Source organism: Dunckerocampus dactyliophorus, chromosome 2 (genome assembly GCF_027744805.1).
Source record: "Dunckerocampus dactyliophorus isolate RoL2022-P2 chromosome 2, RoL_Ddac_1.1, whole genome shotgun sequence".
In the NCBI taxonomy this organism is placed as follows: Eukaryota; Metazoa; Chordata; class Actinopteri; order Syngnathiformes; family Syngnathidae; genus Dunckerocampus; species Dunckerocampus dactyliophorus.
In genome coordinates this window covers 24910583-24929238 of record NC_072820.1, presented here as the reverse complement: position 1 = coordinate 24929238, position 18656 = coordinate 24910583, and the positions used below count along the sequence as shown (strand labels likewise).

At 39.6% G+C, this 18656-nt stretch overlaps 1 protein-coding gene across 2 annotated transcripts in view; it reads right to left on the bottom strand.

The window, feature by feature from the left end:
* Positions 1 to 18656, bottom strand: part of LOC129177065 (junctophilin-1-like) — a 36786-nt gene that overhangs the window by 5294 nt on the left and 12836 nt on the right. Inside the window, exons 3-6 of one of the 2 annotated variants that reach the window (XM_054767786.1) lie at positions 7575 to 7693; positions 5156 to 5416; positions 2816 to 3225; positions 2349 to 2445 (exon numbers count right to left, since the gene is read on the bottom strand). In XM_054767786.1, the coding sequence (XP_054623761.1) occupies positions 2365 to 2445; positions 2816 to 3225; positions 5156 to 5416; positions 7575 to 7693 (871 nt within the window). In that variant the 3' untranslated portion in view covers positions 2349 to 2364. Of the gene's footprint in view, positions 1 to 2348; positions 2446 to 2815; positions 3226 to 5155; positions 5417 to 7574; positions 7694 to 18656 lie in introns of those variants that run through there. The other variant, XM_054767787.1, reaches the window with a different exon arrangement.

Sequence of the window (18656 nt, the reverse complement as noted above, 5' to 3'; positions counted from 1 at the left end):
GTCTCAGTTTGACCAGAAAACATCTTGATGATCCTCAAGACCTTTGGGAAAATACTTTGTGGTGTGACAAGACAAAAGCTGAGCTATTTGGAAGGTGTGTGTCCCATTTCATCTGGCGTAAAAGTAACGCCACATTTCAGAAAAAGAACATCATACCAACAGTAAAATATGGTGGTGGTAGTGTGATGGTCTGGGGCTGTTTTGCTACGTCAGGACCTGGAAGACTTGCTGTGATGAATGCAACCTTGAATTCTGCTGTCTACCAAAAAATCCTGAAGGAGAATGTCCGGCTATCTGTTTGTGACCTCAAGCTGAAACAAACCTGGATTCTGCAGCAGGACAATGATCCAAAACACACCAGCAAGATGCACATCAAAATGAAGACTTGAGTGGTCTAGTCAAAGAATGACCTGAATCCTATTGAGATGCTGTGGCATGACCTTAAAAAGGCGCTTCATGCTCGAAAACCCTCCATTTTGGCTGAATTAGAACAATTCCGGAAAGATGAGTGGGCCAAAATTCCTCCACAGCGCTGTAAGAGACTCATTGCAAGTTATCACTTGATTGCATTGGTTGCTGCTAAGGGTGGCCCACCCTCACACAGGGCCAGCAGGTGTGTTTTTTTTTCTTCTCCCTTAATAATACAAAGGTTTAATTTAAAAAGTGCATTTTGTGTTCAGTTGTGTTGTCATTGACTACTATTAAATTTGTTTGATGATCTGAAGTGTGACAAAATAAGAAATCAGGAAGAGGGCAAACACTTTTTTCACACCACTGTATATACAGTCTCTATAAATGCAGTTGTGTTATGTAACAATTACACTGTAAATTATGAAATATTGTTTGGACAAAACAAAAAAGAATGGGATAAAAGTAAATACAACACATTCAGACATAAAACAAAAAAATATGAAACTACAAACAGTAATCAGTAATCAGTAAAGCAAAATTTCAGACATGGGAGGAGTTTGGGGGAAGCCAAGGAGAACAACTTCCTGACGTCTTCAAAGAGGCCTGGACCACCATCCATTGTCTCAGGAGGGGGAAGCAGCACCATGTATGGTGGGGATGGTGTGCTGCTGATCTTGACTTGGGATGTTGGGGACTGGTGGAGGCAACGCTTCGAAGACCTCCTCAATCCCACATGTCTTCCAATGAGGAAACAGTGCCTTACAACTCAGTGGTGGGCTCGGTACAGCGCAGGGTGTGTTCCAACTATCGTGCGATCACACCCCCCTGCCTTCCTGGTAAAGTCTATTCAGGGGTTCTGGAGAGGAAGGTCCGATGGATAATTGAACCTTTGGTTCAGGAGGAGCAGTGTGGTTTTTGTCCTGGGTGTGGAACTGTGGACCAGCGTTATACTCTTGGCAGGTCCCTTGAGGGTGCATGGCGCATTTGCCCAACCAGTCTACAGGTACATATGTTTTGTGGACATGCAGACTCTGCATTAGTCCGTTGTGGTAAAGAAAATGAGCTGAAAGACAAAGCTCTTAATTTACCAGTCGATCTATGTTCCTACCTTCACTTATGGTCATGAGCTTTGGGTTGTGAGTGAAAGGACAAGATCACGGGTACAAGCGGCAGAAATATAGGGTGGCTGACCTCTCCTTTAGAGATAGGGTGAGAAGCCCTGTCATCTGGGAGGAGGACGGAGTAGAGTCACTGCTCCTCCACATTGAGAGAAGTCAAATGAGGTGGCTCAGGCATCTAGTCAGGACCACGTCCGACCGGCAGGAGGCCTCAGGCAAGACTAGGACACCTTAGAGAGACTATGTCTCTCAACTGACCTGGAAATGCCTCGGGATCTCCTGGGAGGAGCTGGACAAAGTAGCTTATTTAAATTGTTTGATGTTGTTTGCTGTATTTAGAACTTATTACTATTATTTATTGACTTATTTACAGAATTTTTATTTTGAGGAAAGGATATTTATATTGTGTTTGTAAATTTGTTGTATTTATTTTTGTATTTTGTATTTATTTGTAATTTGTAAGCATGTAAATTGTAAACATGTTTAGTTTATAAATTAAAGATGGCAATGGTAAAAACAATGCAATTCAATATCTTTTGTCAGCGTATATAAATTGCTGATTGAGGCACCATAACACATTTTACCACATTGGGTAATGATCTGTAGAGGGAGCTGAAATTTGCCAAGTGACAAGCTTTGGAACCATCATAATTTGGAGAGCATCTATAAAGAGGGAGGAGCAAAATACCAACAAAAAGAAGCATCTGATCTCTGTGCTTGCCAACAAGGGTTTCTCCACCAAGTGCTAAGTCACCTGCTAAGTTACCTTTATTTATCTATTCATTTATTGTGCATATCAATCATTGAATAGTTACTTACCTCAGTTCAAATATGGTCAGGTGAGGAAATGGACAAATATAATAGCTAGACCAACATTCAATAGCATCACCAGCGCCACCAAGATAGAGTTAGGACCCTGTGAGAAGAAAGTAAGTTGATGTTATGACTGCAACGGAATAAATATTATTTGTTCACAATTACATCATGCTATAGTAAACGCAACATACACAAGGTGGAACAAAATACATACTCGGAATCCCAAAACATGTTATTATATTTTAAGATAGAAATATATTAATATGTTTCCTATCAAGGAAAAACCAAAAACAACAATGTTTATATTTGAGCAGCTGGATGATCAATTATCACACCATCTGATGATAGTTTTTCAGATGGCTGCTTAATTCATCTTCATGGTTGTGGCTCCAATATTGACCCAAAATTACACCAGCTTAGAGAAGTCGGTGAGTCAAATTGTCAAATGTACTGTATGTTAAATGGCTTACCGACTCTTCCGCTACCATTTCATGACTAATTTCCACACTTGCTTTCTTGGTTTCTGCCAAAGTCTTTGGTTTGCTTGATTCCTGCACTTTTATTTTAGAAGACTCTGGAGCTTTGGTGTTCTCCTTTGGTGGGACTGGGGAAGGACTCGGCGCTGGTGCCCACATTTGTTTTGTAGGTGGCGGCAAGCGTGCTAGGCTAGATGGGTGAAAATCATCTTCCACATCAATTGGTTCTTCTGGTGGCAAGATCTTGACATCTGCCTTGACGTAGTAACCATGGTACTGGGAATGGATCTGCCCATTGCTCGGGTAACTACTGATTGGCATGGCTGGTTTAACTGGTAGCAAAGTTGGCACCTGTTGCCTCCCTTCCTGTCTGAGAGAAAGTTTAGATGCAGCCTTTGTAATGCCTGTTTTGTAAAGAGAAAAAGTCACATGTCAAGCAAGGAACAAACACTTTATATTGCATTTCAAACCAAAATCATCCTGGCTTATAGAAACTCAGTATCTCAACCTGTGGTAATAGTAACACCGACAAAGTTATTAACTGAATTTGTCTCTCTTTTTAGGTGCATTTTTTCTATTTTTAATGTCTGTTAGATAAAAACCTGTGAAGCAAGACATACAGACACACTGAGCTTTGTAACATCAATAATAGTTTTGAGTTATGAGTCACAAGAGCCTTCCAGCGGACCCATCCTATACCACCAAAGGCTAATGTAGCGCCTGTGTGTGCGTGGCAGTCGGAGGTCTAAGGCGGATAGTCCGAAAAGTGGTTGGATTCATCGGACTGGATGGCCGGCCGTCGTCGGCGGTGGAGGAATCCGGGTGTGCTGTGTGCTTTCTATCGCGATTCTCCTTAAAGAAGGCGTCTGATCCTCTAAGTTTCACCAGGGATTTTGAAAAAGTAAGTGAAATATATTTTTCTCTAAATTTTATGGTTCGCCTTTTGTATCATACAGCCCAGGGGTCACCAACGTGGTACCCGCGGGCACCAGGGAGCCCCCCCACGACCACATGAGGCGTCTGCGAGCCTGCTTTTCACTTAGATTTTCAGTTAATAATGTGGCAACACTAGAAATAAATGCATTCTGAAATACAAAATATGAGTTGTGGATACCAACATTTTGTTAATGTTCTGGTAAAACAAGCCTATTCGCTTTGTTTAGGTTGAAATAAGCTATGAAATTGTTTTAAAAATTATTAGCTCTTGGCCATTTTCATTTTGTAAAAAATGTCTCTCACAAGAAAAAACGTTGGTGACCCCTGATATAGTCAACAGAAAAAAAAAATGTACCCTTAATCTACGTATGTGATCGGTATCGGTATCAGTATCGGCTGATGTCACTCATGGATGATTGGTATCGGTATCGGCAGCATCCCTAGTTCCCACACATCACAACAATCAGATTGAACATGCCAAAGACTTGTACTGTACACTGATGGACATAGCCACTCTAGTCCAACAGGGGGCATAGTGACCTCTTACACTACTGTCACGTCACAAATGAGAAAGGAACAGTTGAAACAGCTGAAGCAAATGTCATCCCACTACTACTATTGCACCACATTGTTATACTGCCTTATCATTTTCTTGGGTATTTCAAAATTGGTAACGAGCACATTTTCAATACAGGAAGTGAACAAATGTATTAGCAATTCATGTAAACTGAAAGGAGGTAGGATTAAATAAGCTTTGCTTCTTCCTACTCCTTTTTGGACATGTGGAATTGGGAAGTGTAATATGTGATGTATTCCAATGTAACTTGTATGCATTTTCAAAATAAATTAAAACATTACCATTACCATTCTATTGATACAATCATTCAATCAATAAAACTGCAGGCCTGGTAAACACAAACGTTAGACCAGTTGCAGGAGGGCAGGAGATGGAGGGAAGCTGGGGAAGGGTACTGAAACTGGAGACTATACACTAACACTAACAATGAATCTACTGTATATAGACATGTGTATAGATTTGTAACCTGAAAAAAATGCAGTAATTTGGCTTTTTCCTCAGATTATTATACATTATATACACTAGTATATATTTTTAATTGTATTTTCATTGCTTTTTTAAAATCATACTTTATCCTATCTTATGTATACCTGTTTACTATGTATACCTGCTGCACTGTTATGCCACTTTTGTCTTGCATACTGCATACGGTGTTGCTGCTATTGGAATCTTAATTTCCCTGAGGGCACACACCCAAGGGATCAATAAAGGACTCAATAAAGTTCTATCTAATCAAACACACAACATTTGAATTGGATCAAAACAAAACTGCGGCAAGTGTTCAATACACAAAAAAATCTCTGCAGCAGCGGCCAAGTTACCTGTGGTAAAAGACTCATCAGTTGGCGTTGACATTGGGGGTTTGACAGTCGCAGATGGTTTACTGCTGAATAAGGTCTTCTTAACAGGAGTTGGTGAAGGAGTGGGGCTGGGGCCCGGGCTCTGAGATGGAGAATGCGTTGGCGTCGTGCCTTTCCGGTAGAAATGAGGGCTACTTGATGGAGTTTTCTCCTTTTTATTCTCCTCTGGGATATCCTTCACTTCCACTGGCTCATTGAACTTCTGCCGAATGTAGTCTGGGCCTGCAACACATTCACAATTGGAAAAGTGAATTATATGCGTGTAAACCTTTGAAGTGGGGTTAAAGGGGGGAGTTCCAATTATCCTTGCATCTTGTTTCCTGTTCAGGTGTTGATAGCATTGGAAAAAATAAGGCCACACTCACACTGGCCAATTCTATCTTGCTGTTACTTTAAATATCCAAATACATGAATCTTTCTACAATATTTAGGGGTTTAGCCATCCATTCATCCATCCATCTTCTTTTGCCTATCTGAGGTTGGGTCGGGTCACAGAAAAATACTCTGTAGTCTGACGAGACAAACGTTTAAACTTTTTGGAAGGTGTGTGTCCCATTACATCTGGCGTAAAAGTAATGCTGCATTCAGAAAAAGAAACATCATACCAACAGTAAAATATGGTGGTGGTAGTGTGATAGTCTGGGCTGGGGCTGTTTTGCTACTTCAGGACCTGGAAGACTTGCTGTGATAAATGGAACCATGAATTCTGTTGTCTACCAAAAAATCCTGTAGGAGAATGTCTGGCCATGTGTTTGTGCCCACAAGCTGAAACAAACTTGGGTTCTGCAGCAGGACAATGATCCAAAACACACCAGCAAGTCCACCTCTGAATGGCTGAAGAAAAACAAAATGAAGACTTTGGAGTGGCCTAGTCAAAGTCCTGACCTGAATCCTATTGAGATGTTGTCACATAAAAAGGCAGTTCAAACCCTCCTATGTGACTGAATTAAAACAATTCTGCAAAGATGAGTAGGCCAAAATTCCTCTACAGCGTTATAAGAGACTCATTGCAAGTTATCACTAACGCTTGATTGCAGTTGTTGCTGCTAAGGGTGGCCCAACCAGTTAATAGGTTTAGGGGTCAATCACTTTTTCACACAGGCCCATCTAGGTTTGGATTTTTTTCACCCTTAATAATACAAACGTCCCAGAAGTTCAAATCTGTGAATATTGTTCTAACTTTACCGCAGTGTGAATCGGAAAGCATTTGTGTGTGGATCTGCAAGGCCAAAAATTTGTGCCAAAAGTCACGTGAGAGTTTTCGTAATTGTAAAATTGTAAAACATTTTTATACTTTTTTGTTTGAAGGTTGTTCTGTTTTCACAGATTTGAACTTCTGGGATCACTAAGTCACGAGCGAATGTTTGTTAGGCAGCAAACGATACCTCTTTCCAACAGTGGTAATACAGACAACAAGATCTAACCAATTAAAAAAAAAAAAACAGCAGTCCTCTGTGCGGTATGACTTACATTGATCTCTATGAGCAGCCGGCAGTGAGACAAGATCGCAGGGACCCTCTACAAATGTCTATACTGTTCACTCTGTCAACGTCCACGCCGTCAATTTGTATTTACTCAAAAGTATCCTTGAATGATTTTTTTTTGCAATAAAAGAAATGTGTAAAACATGCTATATTTGTTTCTGAAGCAGGATGTATTTGTTTGATAGGTAAGTTTCTTGTTTGCAAAACAAAATGCATTCATTTGTGAACGATGTTTTGTATTTCCAAACCACAGTTTGTTAATCGTTGGGCGTGAGTAAAACATGTTTTGTGTGTTTTGGCATGATTTTATTTCCATTTTGGGGCCTCCACTGTATGTGTCCTCTGAAATGAAATACAAAATGTATGTGGCATAGATAAGATAAAATATAAATATGCAGATATGGAAAAAGTATGTAATTGCTATTACATCTCTTTAGCCTTTCTTCCTGTTTCTTTGGACCGCATTGTTATGGGAGAAGTAGTCAATGATCACACAATTTAAAAGGTTGTCAAGTTGTATTAAAACATAAGAGCAATATACTTGGTTACATCGTTGAACTCTAGCGTCAATGACGCAGCTCGACGAAGAGCCGATGCAGCTTTTGCTGCGCCCCTCTAAAAAGTGAAAGTTAAGTTTGTGTAGTAGTAAAAGTAAAGCTTGTGTTAAGGAGATCAATGCATCTATTGTGTGTTTGCCTCTTCTGCCAATAATTTTCCATCAGTCATATGTAGATGTTGTGCAACTCTGCCTCTTGGTGTGTGTCATGGAGGGTGAGTGTGTGCATTGTGAAGGCCTCTATGAGAAGCTATTAGACTGAGACTAAAAGTGTAGTAATAATAATAATCGACCAGTTCAGGGTGTACTCTGCCTAACAAGGTGATATTGCCACATTTACCTGGCTGATAGAAGCTGGGTGAGAGTTCCCTGGCCACAGCTCTGGCAATGTCTGAGTCTTGACTCGCTGACAGCGCAGCTTGATCTGCTGCCTCTGCTTTGGCCCGAGTGTGAGATGTTCTGTAAGAATCCACAGTTTTAGTCATGATTAATAAAGGACATGCAGATTGTTACAGTATGTCATTAACGCCATTTTGGAATTGCAATACTAACTAAAAGCTACAAATTCATGGTTGTGGGCAGCAATATTGTTACCCACCAGCCAGTCCCCAACTGTTTTTGATACTGCATGTGTGTTTATTAGACTGTATATGGTTGATTTTTCTGAAAGGGGTACCAAGGTACCATCAGTTTGCGGGGCATGACTCAGACTACAGTGATTTGAAGCTATAACCACATATATAACCATATAAAAATATACTGCAAACACATTGAATAAACAGGGGAAACTTGAATATTTTCTTAGGGTCTTGGGTGTATGAAACACAATCTGATGTCAATTTGCTTGTTTGCTCATTGCCATTTTGTGATGTGCAAAAGTACCTATGTCACAAAGACGATAAAATAAATAATACAAAACGGTAGACCTTACGTTTCAGCTGCTGTGATTTCCCCAAGTATAACACCTCAAACCAAACGGATGACAATGCTGCCTTGCACGCTGCTCTTGAGGCTATAAACTCTATGGAAGAAAATCAAGCATTGTGCAAGGATGTCAGGGTTCTACAAGATTATATCAAGGCATTATTGGAAGATAATGCTTCCTTGTGCGCTACTCAAAAGGATGTTAAAAACCCTACGGAAGAAAATACAGCACTATGCAATATAAATGTTCTACAGGACGATATCAAGACTCTATTGGGGGATAATGCTGCCTTGCGCACCACTCTTGAGGAGGAAGAGAAACAAGCAAACAAAAATATCACTGAGCAAATGAAATATATAATTGATGAGCTGGATCAGAATGCATTCATGAATGACGTGATCCTCACAGGGTTCCAAATTACACCAATGTCAAAAGATAGGACAGTCCAAAACAGAGGACAATCATATGGAATAGTTGTTCCTTCAACAAATCAAGAGATGGTTATGGTAAAATTTACTTTAACACGCATACAAGTTACATTGGAATACATCACTTATTACAATTCACAGTTCCACATGTCCAAGAAGGAATAGGAAGAATCAAAGCTTATTTAATCCGAACCACCATCCATTTTTAAATCAATTGCAATTCATTTGTTCACTTCCTGTATTCCAAATGCACTCTTGCTGCTTTAAAAAACATAGGAAAATGGTAAGGCAATGTAGTAATGTGGTAAAATACTAGTCAAAGTTCTTGTCACCGCAACTACTTCTTATGACATCATAATACATAAGAATAAAGTAGACATAACAGAACATAGTTGGATAATGGTGAGTACCGACAATGAACTCACAAAAATGAAGAGTTAATAAGTGTGGTAGTGATTAGACATAGCATTGTCAAATAAAATAGAACAGAACATAGTTGGGTAACGGGTGAGTACAGACAATAAACTCACAAAGGAATAAACAGTTAATAATAAGTGTAGTGATTAGGCATAGCACTGACAATAAGACAGAACATCACATACTTGGATAATGGGTGAATAGAGACACAAGAAGGAAGAGCTAATAGTGGGTGTTGTAGTGATTAAACACAGCATTTTGTACACAGTGGTTCAGGACTCTTCTTCCTTGTACTTTGCAAACTGCTTGTATTGTTTCTTGAATATCTCTTGAAATCTCTCAAGTTAGTGCATTGTTTGAGTTCCTTGCTCAAACCACACCAAAGTTTGATTCCACATACTGAAATGCTGAAGGTGTTTAGAGTTGTCCTCGCGTCTATAAGTGTTTTAAGTGACAAGTAGGATATAGGTCAAGTAGGATATAGACTCCAAATGTACATTGTATCTATGAAGTAATCTATTATCTTGTTCCTGTGTGGATTCAGAAGATGAATATTGAAGTCTCCACATACGAAGATTATTTTTCACCCGATTTCTGTGAAGTTTGCTTTGATCCAGTCCTCGAACATTCGATGCTTGCCTTAGGTGTTCCATACAAACAACTTATTAATACATGTTTGCTTTTTTCTTTACAGATTCTGATTGTTAAACATTCTAAAATGTTATCGATAGCACACGACATGTTCTTTACCATTCTGTAGTTCAGATGTTTGTCCACGTACACAGATTGGCAACTTCCTACAATCAAAAGGAGGTGGATGTAGATATCAACACTAACGACACTTGCATCCCACTGTATGGCAGAAAAAACACCACACCTGTCATCATTGTTAAGTTCACCAACAAGGGATTCAAAACTGCACTGCTGAAACAAAGAATATACAAGTAGAAGAACAAAGAAGCTGAGAGGCACAAACGTCTACATGAATGAGCATCTGACTAAATGCAACGCTGACATGGCCAAGAAAGCACGAGTCTTGAGGAAGCAGACAAAGATACAAAGCACTTGGAGCACCAATGGCAATATCTACATCAAACTAAATGGAGGTCCACTAGAAGCAAGAGTGCTTGTCAAAGATAGCTACGATCTACATAAATACTAACTAACACATCACCATGACAACAAGGAAAATGGAGGATACAACCCACATAGAAAGAACCATGCAGTTAGAAAGATTACTTTCAACAATATTGGGCTTTGATATCATTGTTGCAAGGGCCTGCTCAGCAAGGTACGTGAATTAGGAACCCAAGTATCTACAGTCAATGACACTCACATACAACATGAAAGACAGCAGTAAGTGGATTCGGATATCAACAGGGGAAAAAGGAAGAACTATTTTGTTTGTTTCGAGGGGGTTTTGTTTAAAAAAAATAGTAATGGTAATAGTGATACTAGTAATAATAATAATAATAATAATAATAATAATAATAATAATAATAATAATAATAATAATAATAACTTGAAAAAAATGTCAGTAGGAATTTTGAATGGGCCTTCCCTTGCTATTATCCCTGGTACGGCACTATATTCTTGCAGGTCTACGTATGTTGTTGATCACAACCTTGACACTGGGATCGATTTGTCCACTGTACCAGTAGTGTCGACCTTGGGATCCTTCCACCCAATGAGTATTGTATTCCTCGCTAATTACTCTATCAAAGTTATTTTACGGACAAAGACAGCATTACCGTAGCACCCTGCTAATTTTAATTTTATTATTATTTATATTATACAGAAACAATTTTGATGATGGTTATTGAATAATGAATACAATGAATGTCTTTCCAATATTTCACATGTGTTTTTCCTATACTTGTGTTATGCTTTACAATGATGATTTCATAAATTTATCCCTGAACGTGGACCTTCGCCAAGGCTGCCCTTTGTCACCGATTCTGTTCATAATATTTATGGAAAGAATTTCTAGACGCAGCCAAGGCATTGAGGGGATCTGGTTTGGGGACCTTAGGATCTCATCTCTGCAGACGATGTAGTCCTGATGGCCTCATCAGGCTGTGACCTTCAGCGTTTACTGGGGAGGTTTGCAGCTGAGTGTGAAGCTTCTCGGTTGAGGCTCAGCACCTCCAAATTTGAGGCCATGGTCGGAAAAGGGTGGATTTCACCCTCTGGGTTGGGAGTGAGGTCTTGCCCCAGGTGGAGGAGTTAAACTATCTTGAGATCATGAGTGAGGGAAGGTTAGAGCGTGAGGTCGACAGGCGGATTGGCGCAGTGTCTGTAGTAATGTACCGGATGTACAGGATTCTATGCTCAGGATTTTAGTTTGAATTCATACGTTTTTATTATTTGTGAAAAATGGCAGATTTTTTTTAGATTGGTTACTCAGAATATGCTGGTTTGTTAATTTTATACATGCTGCTACTGGTGCACTTTACTTTTCCTGCTGGTTCTGTCCAATGGGAAATATGTTGGTAGATGTAACCTCCCAATTATTAAAAGATAATGGAAGTAAATTAATCTGTTTCATGTTTATTTTAATTGTGGGTCATTACAAATATGCTTTGTTTTAGTAGTACACAGCGAGTAAAAATAAATTATATATAGAAAAAAATATGCATGAAAAAATTGACAAACTATTGATCACAAAAAAAAAATGCATCGAGATGCATCGCTAATCATTTTTTCATCGCAACGCAGGCCTCTGAATCACAATCGCATCGAATCATGAGGTTGCCAGAGATTCACACCCCTATTCTCACCCTCATCTATGGTCATGAGCTTTGGGTCGTGACCGAAAGAACGAGATTGCGGATACAAGCCGTGTGTTGCACCATAAACACACACACACACACACACACACGCACATATGAACCACATTAGAAACCTTTGCTAAGATTATCGCTTGCAAAGCTATTATTAGGAGTATTATTAGGATTAGTATTATAATTATTATTACTACTGGTAGCAGTATTAGTAACAGTAGGAAATGTAACCTTCGGAAGATTTAGACCTATGATCATTTTGATACAGATGTGTTGATTTAACCACGTTCAAATGTCATATGTAAAACTGTGAGGATTGTTTGGGGAAAAAAAAGAAAAAAAAAGAAGCTTACAAATAACAAACAGAAGAGAAGGGAAGCTTCTTTCTGTCTGACGAGCTAGGACTTTAAAATTTGCGACGACCTCAACGGCGCAACCGAGAGGACGAAGGAGAGGAATCGAAAGGAATTCAAAATTTGTCATCAATGCAGCTATCTCCCCAAACCATCCCGGGTGCAACATATAGATTTGAGGATTTTCCAGAGGATTTCGTCGACCTGTGCACAGTTGCCGACCAATGCAATACAGATCAGGATTTTCCCCTTTTGCAGTCAATTTTTACTTGTGGCACCTTCTGCCTTAATCTCCCCGATATTTATCGGGGTAAGGTTTTGACATGTGTTTAGAAAATTATCGGCCTTGTTAGTTCTATATGTGAGTGGAGCTCATTTATCATCTTTAAGGCAAAGATATGCAAGTTATTATCCTTTTTATATTTTTACTGCTTTTATGCCCTAGCCCCCATTCTATTAAGCTGTTTTTCCTTTAAGAAAGTCTTCTGTATAAGCAGTATTGTTTTAGAGATTTATTTTCAGGTTATCCTGGTTACACTAAAAAGCCCAACAGGTGCTTCTGATCGCTAACAGATGAATAAATAACCCCAGGTCCTTACCAAGAGCAACAAACCGAAGTCGAGAGGAAGCAGCTTTACAGTAGAGGCTTCAGCGTTGGGTACAATATAAATCGGTTACTCTATTGTGCTTGATCTGTATGTAATAGGGTCGTCGCTACGCAGCAGGCTGTGAAAACCTGGGTGAGTTCCCCCCCCCACCCCTGACTTTAACCCTTTAAACGGAGTAGTCAGGCCGGGAGGTGCGCACCTTTGAAACAGTAGGAATGTAGTCTTCCACCCCTGGGGTAACTAAGGTTTAGACATAGGCGCTGTTGGCACCCCTTTCAGGAGAATGACCCACATGTGCGTCGAGGTCAATGTTTATTTATAAAGCACATTTAAAAACAGATCATGCTGCCCCAAAATGCTGTACAGATCAAAAAAATAAAATAAAATAGCCAAAATAGGCAACATGTGACATGATTTAAAGCAAAATAAACAACAATAACAACAAGTAGAAGAGCAATTAAAACATTAAATACAATAAGAAAATTTAAAAACTAAATAAAATAGATACAAATGTCTGAATTTGCTTGGCTTAACAGCCAGTGAATAGAAGTGCGTTTTAGTGCTGATTTAAAACACTCCACAGAAAGACTGGTTTTGATTTGCAAGGGGAGTAATTTCCATAGTTTAGGGCCTGCAACTGCAAAAGCTCTGTCCCCTCTTGTTTTTAGTCTGGTCCTGGGACAATGTAAAACAGACAGGTTACAAGACCTCTCTCTGGGTCTTAAAAAATGTGTTTTTTAAAAATTGACCCCAGTGGCAGCAAGTACAATAAAAACAAGACAGGACCTAAAATAGAGCCTTGGGGCACCCCATAGCCAAGAGGGGAAGTCCTTGACGAAAATGGACCAAGACTGACAGAGACAGCGCGTTCAGTTAAGCATGACTGGAACCAATGGATGGCCGTGCCTTTAAGCCCTACACATCTCTCTAGGCGGGATAGAAGGATGTGATGGTCAACTGTGTCAAAGGCTGCCGTCAAATCTAAAAGCACCAGCATGGCTGAACCACCAGAGTCTGCTATTAAAAGCAAATCATTAAAAATGTTTAAAAGTGCAGTTTCTGTACTATGACAGGATTTAAAGCCAGACTGATATTTTTCAGCATTGTTGTTTGACTTGAGATGCGATTCCAGCTGGGCGTAGACCACTCTTTCCAAAACTTTTGACAGGAATGGGTGTTTAGAAATGGATCTGTAATTTGACAGGACAGAGGGGACTAGGTTGTGCTTTTTTAAAAGTGGCTGTACTACAGCATGTTTGAATGTACTTGGAACATAATCAGAGGTGAGAGAAGCATTGATAAAAACTTCAGATAAAAAGGCCCAACTGTATTAAACACATCTTTGAGCAGTTTCGAGGGAAGGCTTTCGGTGGGTCTTAGATTTTGCAGCTTAGACAGCTCGGACAATACTAGGGGCTTAAAGTCTTTAAAAGTATGAAAGTATAAAAGTATCAGATGTAGTACAGACATGTTGAGTAGCCGAGCGACTCAACAATAAATTAGCTTCACAGTCCACTACATAACCAGCAACTGGACTTTGAAGTCGTCCTGTCTCCAGGCAAGTTTTTTTCCAGAGGAACACACAGGTGAAAACATCGCAAGTGAGTTGAAGGAGGTTCTCCAGGAATGGGACTTGAGAAGAAACAAGTGTGTAACTACTGGCAGTGGATCTAACTGTGGATCTAACGGTCTATTCCAGAACAACTGGAATAGACTGGCTTCCTTTGGACACTCTCTACACAGTGCGATAGGTAAGCTTCCTTTTAATTGAATTATTTTTAATTATATGCTCAACCCGTACGACACCAAAAGACCCACAATTTTTTCTCCCAAATGTCCCCAGAGTAGGGCTGGGCGATATATCAAAAATTTACCGTTACCGAAATTTACTACGATAACTAACGTCATTTTGCCTGTGTCGATAAATTTGGTGTTTTAATAAAAAAGAAAATAAGTCTGTTTTTTTTTTTGTCCGTTTTGACTGTGTGCCGGTAGGCTATGTTCATTCCCCTTTAAAACAAAGTACAGTGTGTGTAGTCACGTAACTCCACCCATCCAGTCTGAACAAGAAGAGAAACAGACGAAATGGCTGTCAAACAGAGACAAAGTAGCATCAAGTCAGAGGCGACCCTGTTGTGCTTGTTCCGGAAAGAAATTCAACATCTGTTGTTTGGAAATATTTTGGGTTTCACAAAGATGATGCCGAGCAAAAGAACACAAAATGCAGAGTGTGTATGAAAACTGTCATAGCCCCCCAAAGCAACACATTCAACTACAGCACAACCATGCTGTTGAGTTCATTGATGTGCGAAAAACAAGAAGCAAGAAGCAAGGTTCGAGAAGTGCCAACCCCAGACAGCAACCCATAATGGGGCGTCACCATAAGAGAGAACGTTTAAGGTGGAGCTCGCTGCCGAGCTTAGATTTGTCAAGCATTTTGCAGCCACAGCCGACCTGTGGTCAAGTGGCACCATGGAGCCCTATATCAGCCTGACTGTGTATTGCAGTTGCGCACCAGAGTGCTCGAGACAGCATATTTTCCTGATGATCACACGGGAGAGATGATCGCACAGGGCCTGAGACTGATGCTGTCTGCGTGGGACCTCAAAGAAGAGAACCTCGTCGCCATCACAACTGATAATGGTACCAATGTTGTGAACGCTGTAGAGCTCAACCAGTGGATGCGGAAGCAGTGCTTTGGGCACAGACTGCACCTGGCAATCGGTAAGTGTGCACATCTAATGGGGACATGTTTTGGTGGTGAGTCGACTGACTGTTGATATAAAATATAAAATAGCCTACTGTGTTATTGGCACATAAAAGCTACTGTGTGTGTGTGCGTGTGTCTGTGACTAGGACTACAATGTAGGGAAAATATTTTATCAGCGTAATGTAGAATTCAACAGTGTATAGGTATACAGTACAATGACAAAAGGCTACAGCTATTTTTTATATGTGTGCTATATTCTATGTGTGTGTGTCATTGTACAATGCAGGTCATATTAAAATATTAAATGATATTTTATCACCACAAAACAGCTAAAGCAGTATAGCTTTAACGTGTGTGTGTCTGTTTCAGAAAATGCTCTGAAAAATCAACCCGCTGTGGATCGGGCCACAGAGATCTACAAAAAGATCGTCAGCTCCTTTTCCTACAGCTGAAAGAAGAAGGCATCCTTACGCAAGGCACAGAAAGAGTTGAACCTGCCACAACACAATCTCAAAACGTCATGCCCCACCAGATGGGGATCAATGCGCCTGATGACTGCAAGGCTTCGTGACCAAAAGAAAGCCATCACACAGATAGGCTATGATCTTTGGTACTTGTGTGTCTTCCTAGCTGGGCTCAGGTACTGATTTTAGTCTTTGCTGTAATTGCTCTGATTGTCATTTGAAGGGGAAGTTCAGTTTTTTTCAACCTTGACTCTATTTCCCCGTCTTCTTTTATCTAAAAGAGTGGTGGGATAGTCAACATTTGTAATTGCTCCTGTAGGAAGCGAGGGACTTTTGTTTCAATGCATTTCAATGGGGCACTTAGACATTGTGTCTAAGATGGGAAAATACAGTCACAGTTTAAAAAAAAACAGAACTTCCTCTTTGAGTTGAAAAGCGCTATATAAATGTAATTATTATTACTACTACTACAGTTTCTCTCTGATGACAGAGCATCAAGAGATCTTATTCCAAAATGGTGTGACCCGGATGTGTTGGAGGCCGTCAGCAAAGCTCTTGCTCCTCAGACGCTTTGTCGGGCAAAGAGTATGTGACAATTTCATCCGTGAAGCCTGTCCTAAACATTCCCCATTCACAAGTGCTGGCTAAGGAAGGTGATGATGTAGAGCTGACCAAAGCCATCAAATCTGACATCCTTGCATACCTATATGAGAAGTTCTCAGATCCCACCACCGCAGAGCTTTTGGACGCAACCAGTTTTGTTGATCCAGCAGTATCTGCATAGAATAAACACTGGCTATCATCGATTCCAGGCCGGCGTGTGACATCACTCCTGTCGCGTGCCAAGTGTACAGTACCACCTTGCTTATGTACACACCCCTCACAGCGTGTTTTTAACAATTTTACACACAACAAACAATCTGTAAATGCTCATATTGCACATGATGACAAAATAAAGTTTTCTTCCAGCTATGTATCGCATACAGTGAAGTGCTTAAAAACATCTCCAGAGTCAGTATTGGAACTACTGTATGTGGCCATTACAACTGGACATGACTGCTGATCTTCTGCCATCAACTCTGCTTGCTAACATCATCAGTCAGCTGGAGTGAAAGCCAATAAAGAAGGCTGTCAAGAGGACTTTCAAAGGCGAGCCTGGCAGGACCATTTTCTCTGCTTCCAGCCATAGCTGAGCAGCCTTCTAGTCTCCCACCAGGTTCTGGGCTCCCAACAAACCTCTAGATCCTGGGCCTTCAGCTTGGTACCAGCTCCTGGCCCTCCAGCTAACTACTAGTGGTTGGGCCTTCAGCTAGCGACTCGTGCCTGGGTTTCCTGCGAGCCACCAGCTGCAGAAATGCATGTGGTGCAGCTATACCTGCCTCCTTTTCTGCCGTGGATACTTAGAAGTTAGAAGCAAAGAAAACAAAAACAGTACCTTGTAAACATAATAATAAAATAAATATTTCACAATTCAAATATTATTCAAATATTCCAATAATTCATCAATAGTTGTGTTCATAGACGCAATCATGATTTTAATCAACCAAGTAGTGTTCATTATTTCTCCACCTCATGTACATATCCAGTTTGCTATTAAAAACATTACAATTGTAAAATAAACAAACACAATTATCCAAATGACAATACAGCTGAAGTCAAGGCAATAGAAAAAATGTAAGCCATAAGATTTTTCAATTTATCATAAAATAATAGCAACAAGCAAGTGTAAAAAATACATTTCCCTAATGGAGTTCAGAGCGCGCACGGCGCACTTGAGTTTTTTTTTTTAAGGTTGCATGGAAATAGCTGCTCCAAATATATTTTATTGTATGTTTTTGCATCTTACCGCTGATGTATTTTATCCACAATTTGGGTAAGAAATATTAAAAATGCAGATTTGCAGTGTCTGTCATACACTATGAGTGTATCAGGAGAGGACTTTGCAGCCTTATACTTATGATCATATTTCTATTTTATATATTGTTTATTTGATATTTGATATCATATTTACTCATACGTTTGTATATGTAATGTGTATTATGTTTTTCTTATAATATAAATAAAGTATTTTTGTATTATTATTATTATCTCTCTGACAAGGCAAACTTTTATTTTTCTAAAATGGACTGCAAATAACTTAATTCTATTGTATAATGACAGTTTCTGATTGATTACCCTGCATATTTGCAGTTCAGCATTCACGTCACCGCAATTTTGAAAATTTCTTGTCAAAAAATGTAATTTTATTATTTCTGTATTTTTTTCCACAGCAAACATACCTCAGCCAGCCTAAATTGGTGATAATGTAAAAATATGTTACAATAAAGTGTAAAATATACAACATACAGTACAGCGCACATGTATGAAGTAACGGCGTGACGTCAGTGCAAGATGGCGGCGCGCCCTGTGTGGCTACTAAAACTTGAAGCGAGGTGAACAGAAGTTAATATATGATGATGGTAATAATGTATGATGGTAAGTCGTTACCGAACAGGCTAGCAGTGTGGATTATAGAGTACTCCTATTCCCCAATATATATTATATATCAGAGAAAATAAGCCATTTAAGATATAAATAAAACTTGTGCTCATGTGTTGAAGTAAATGTGTTCCGAACATGAGGACAGGCACTGACGTTCGGGGTTCAGAGTTGAGTTTTAGATGGATTAAAACAATAACCCTTGTTATTATGATGATTTTTATGTTATTATACTTGTGCCTCTTGTGAGATAATT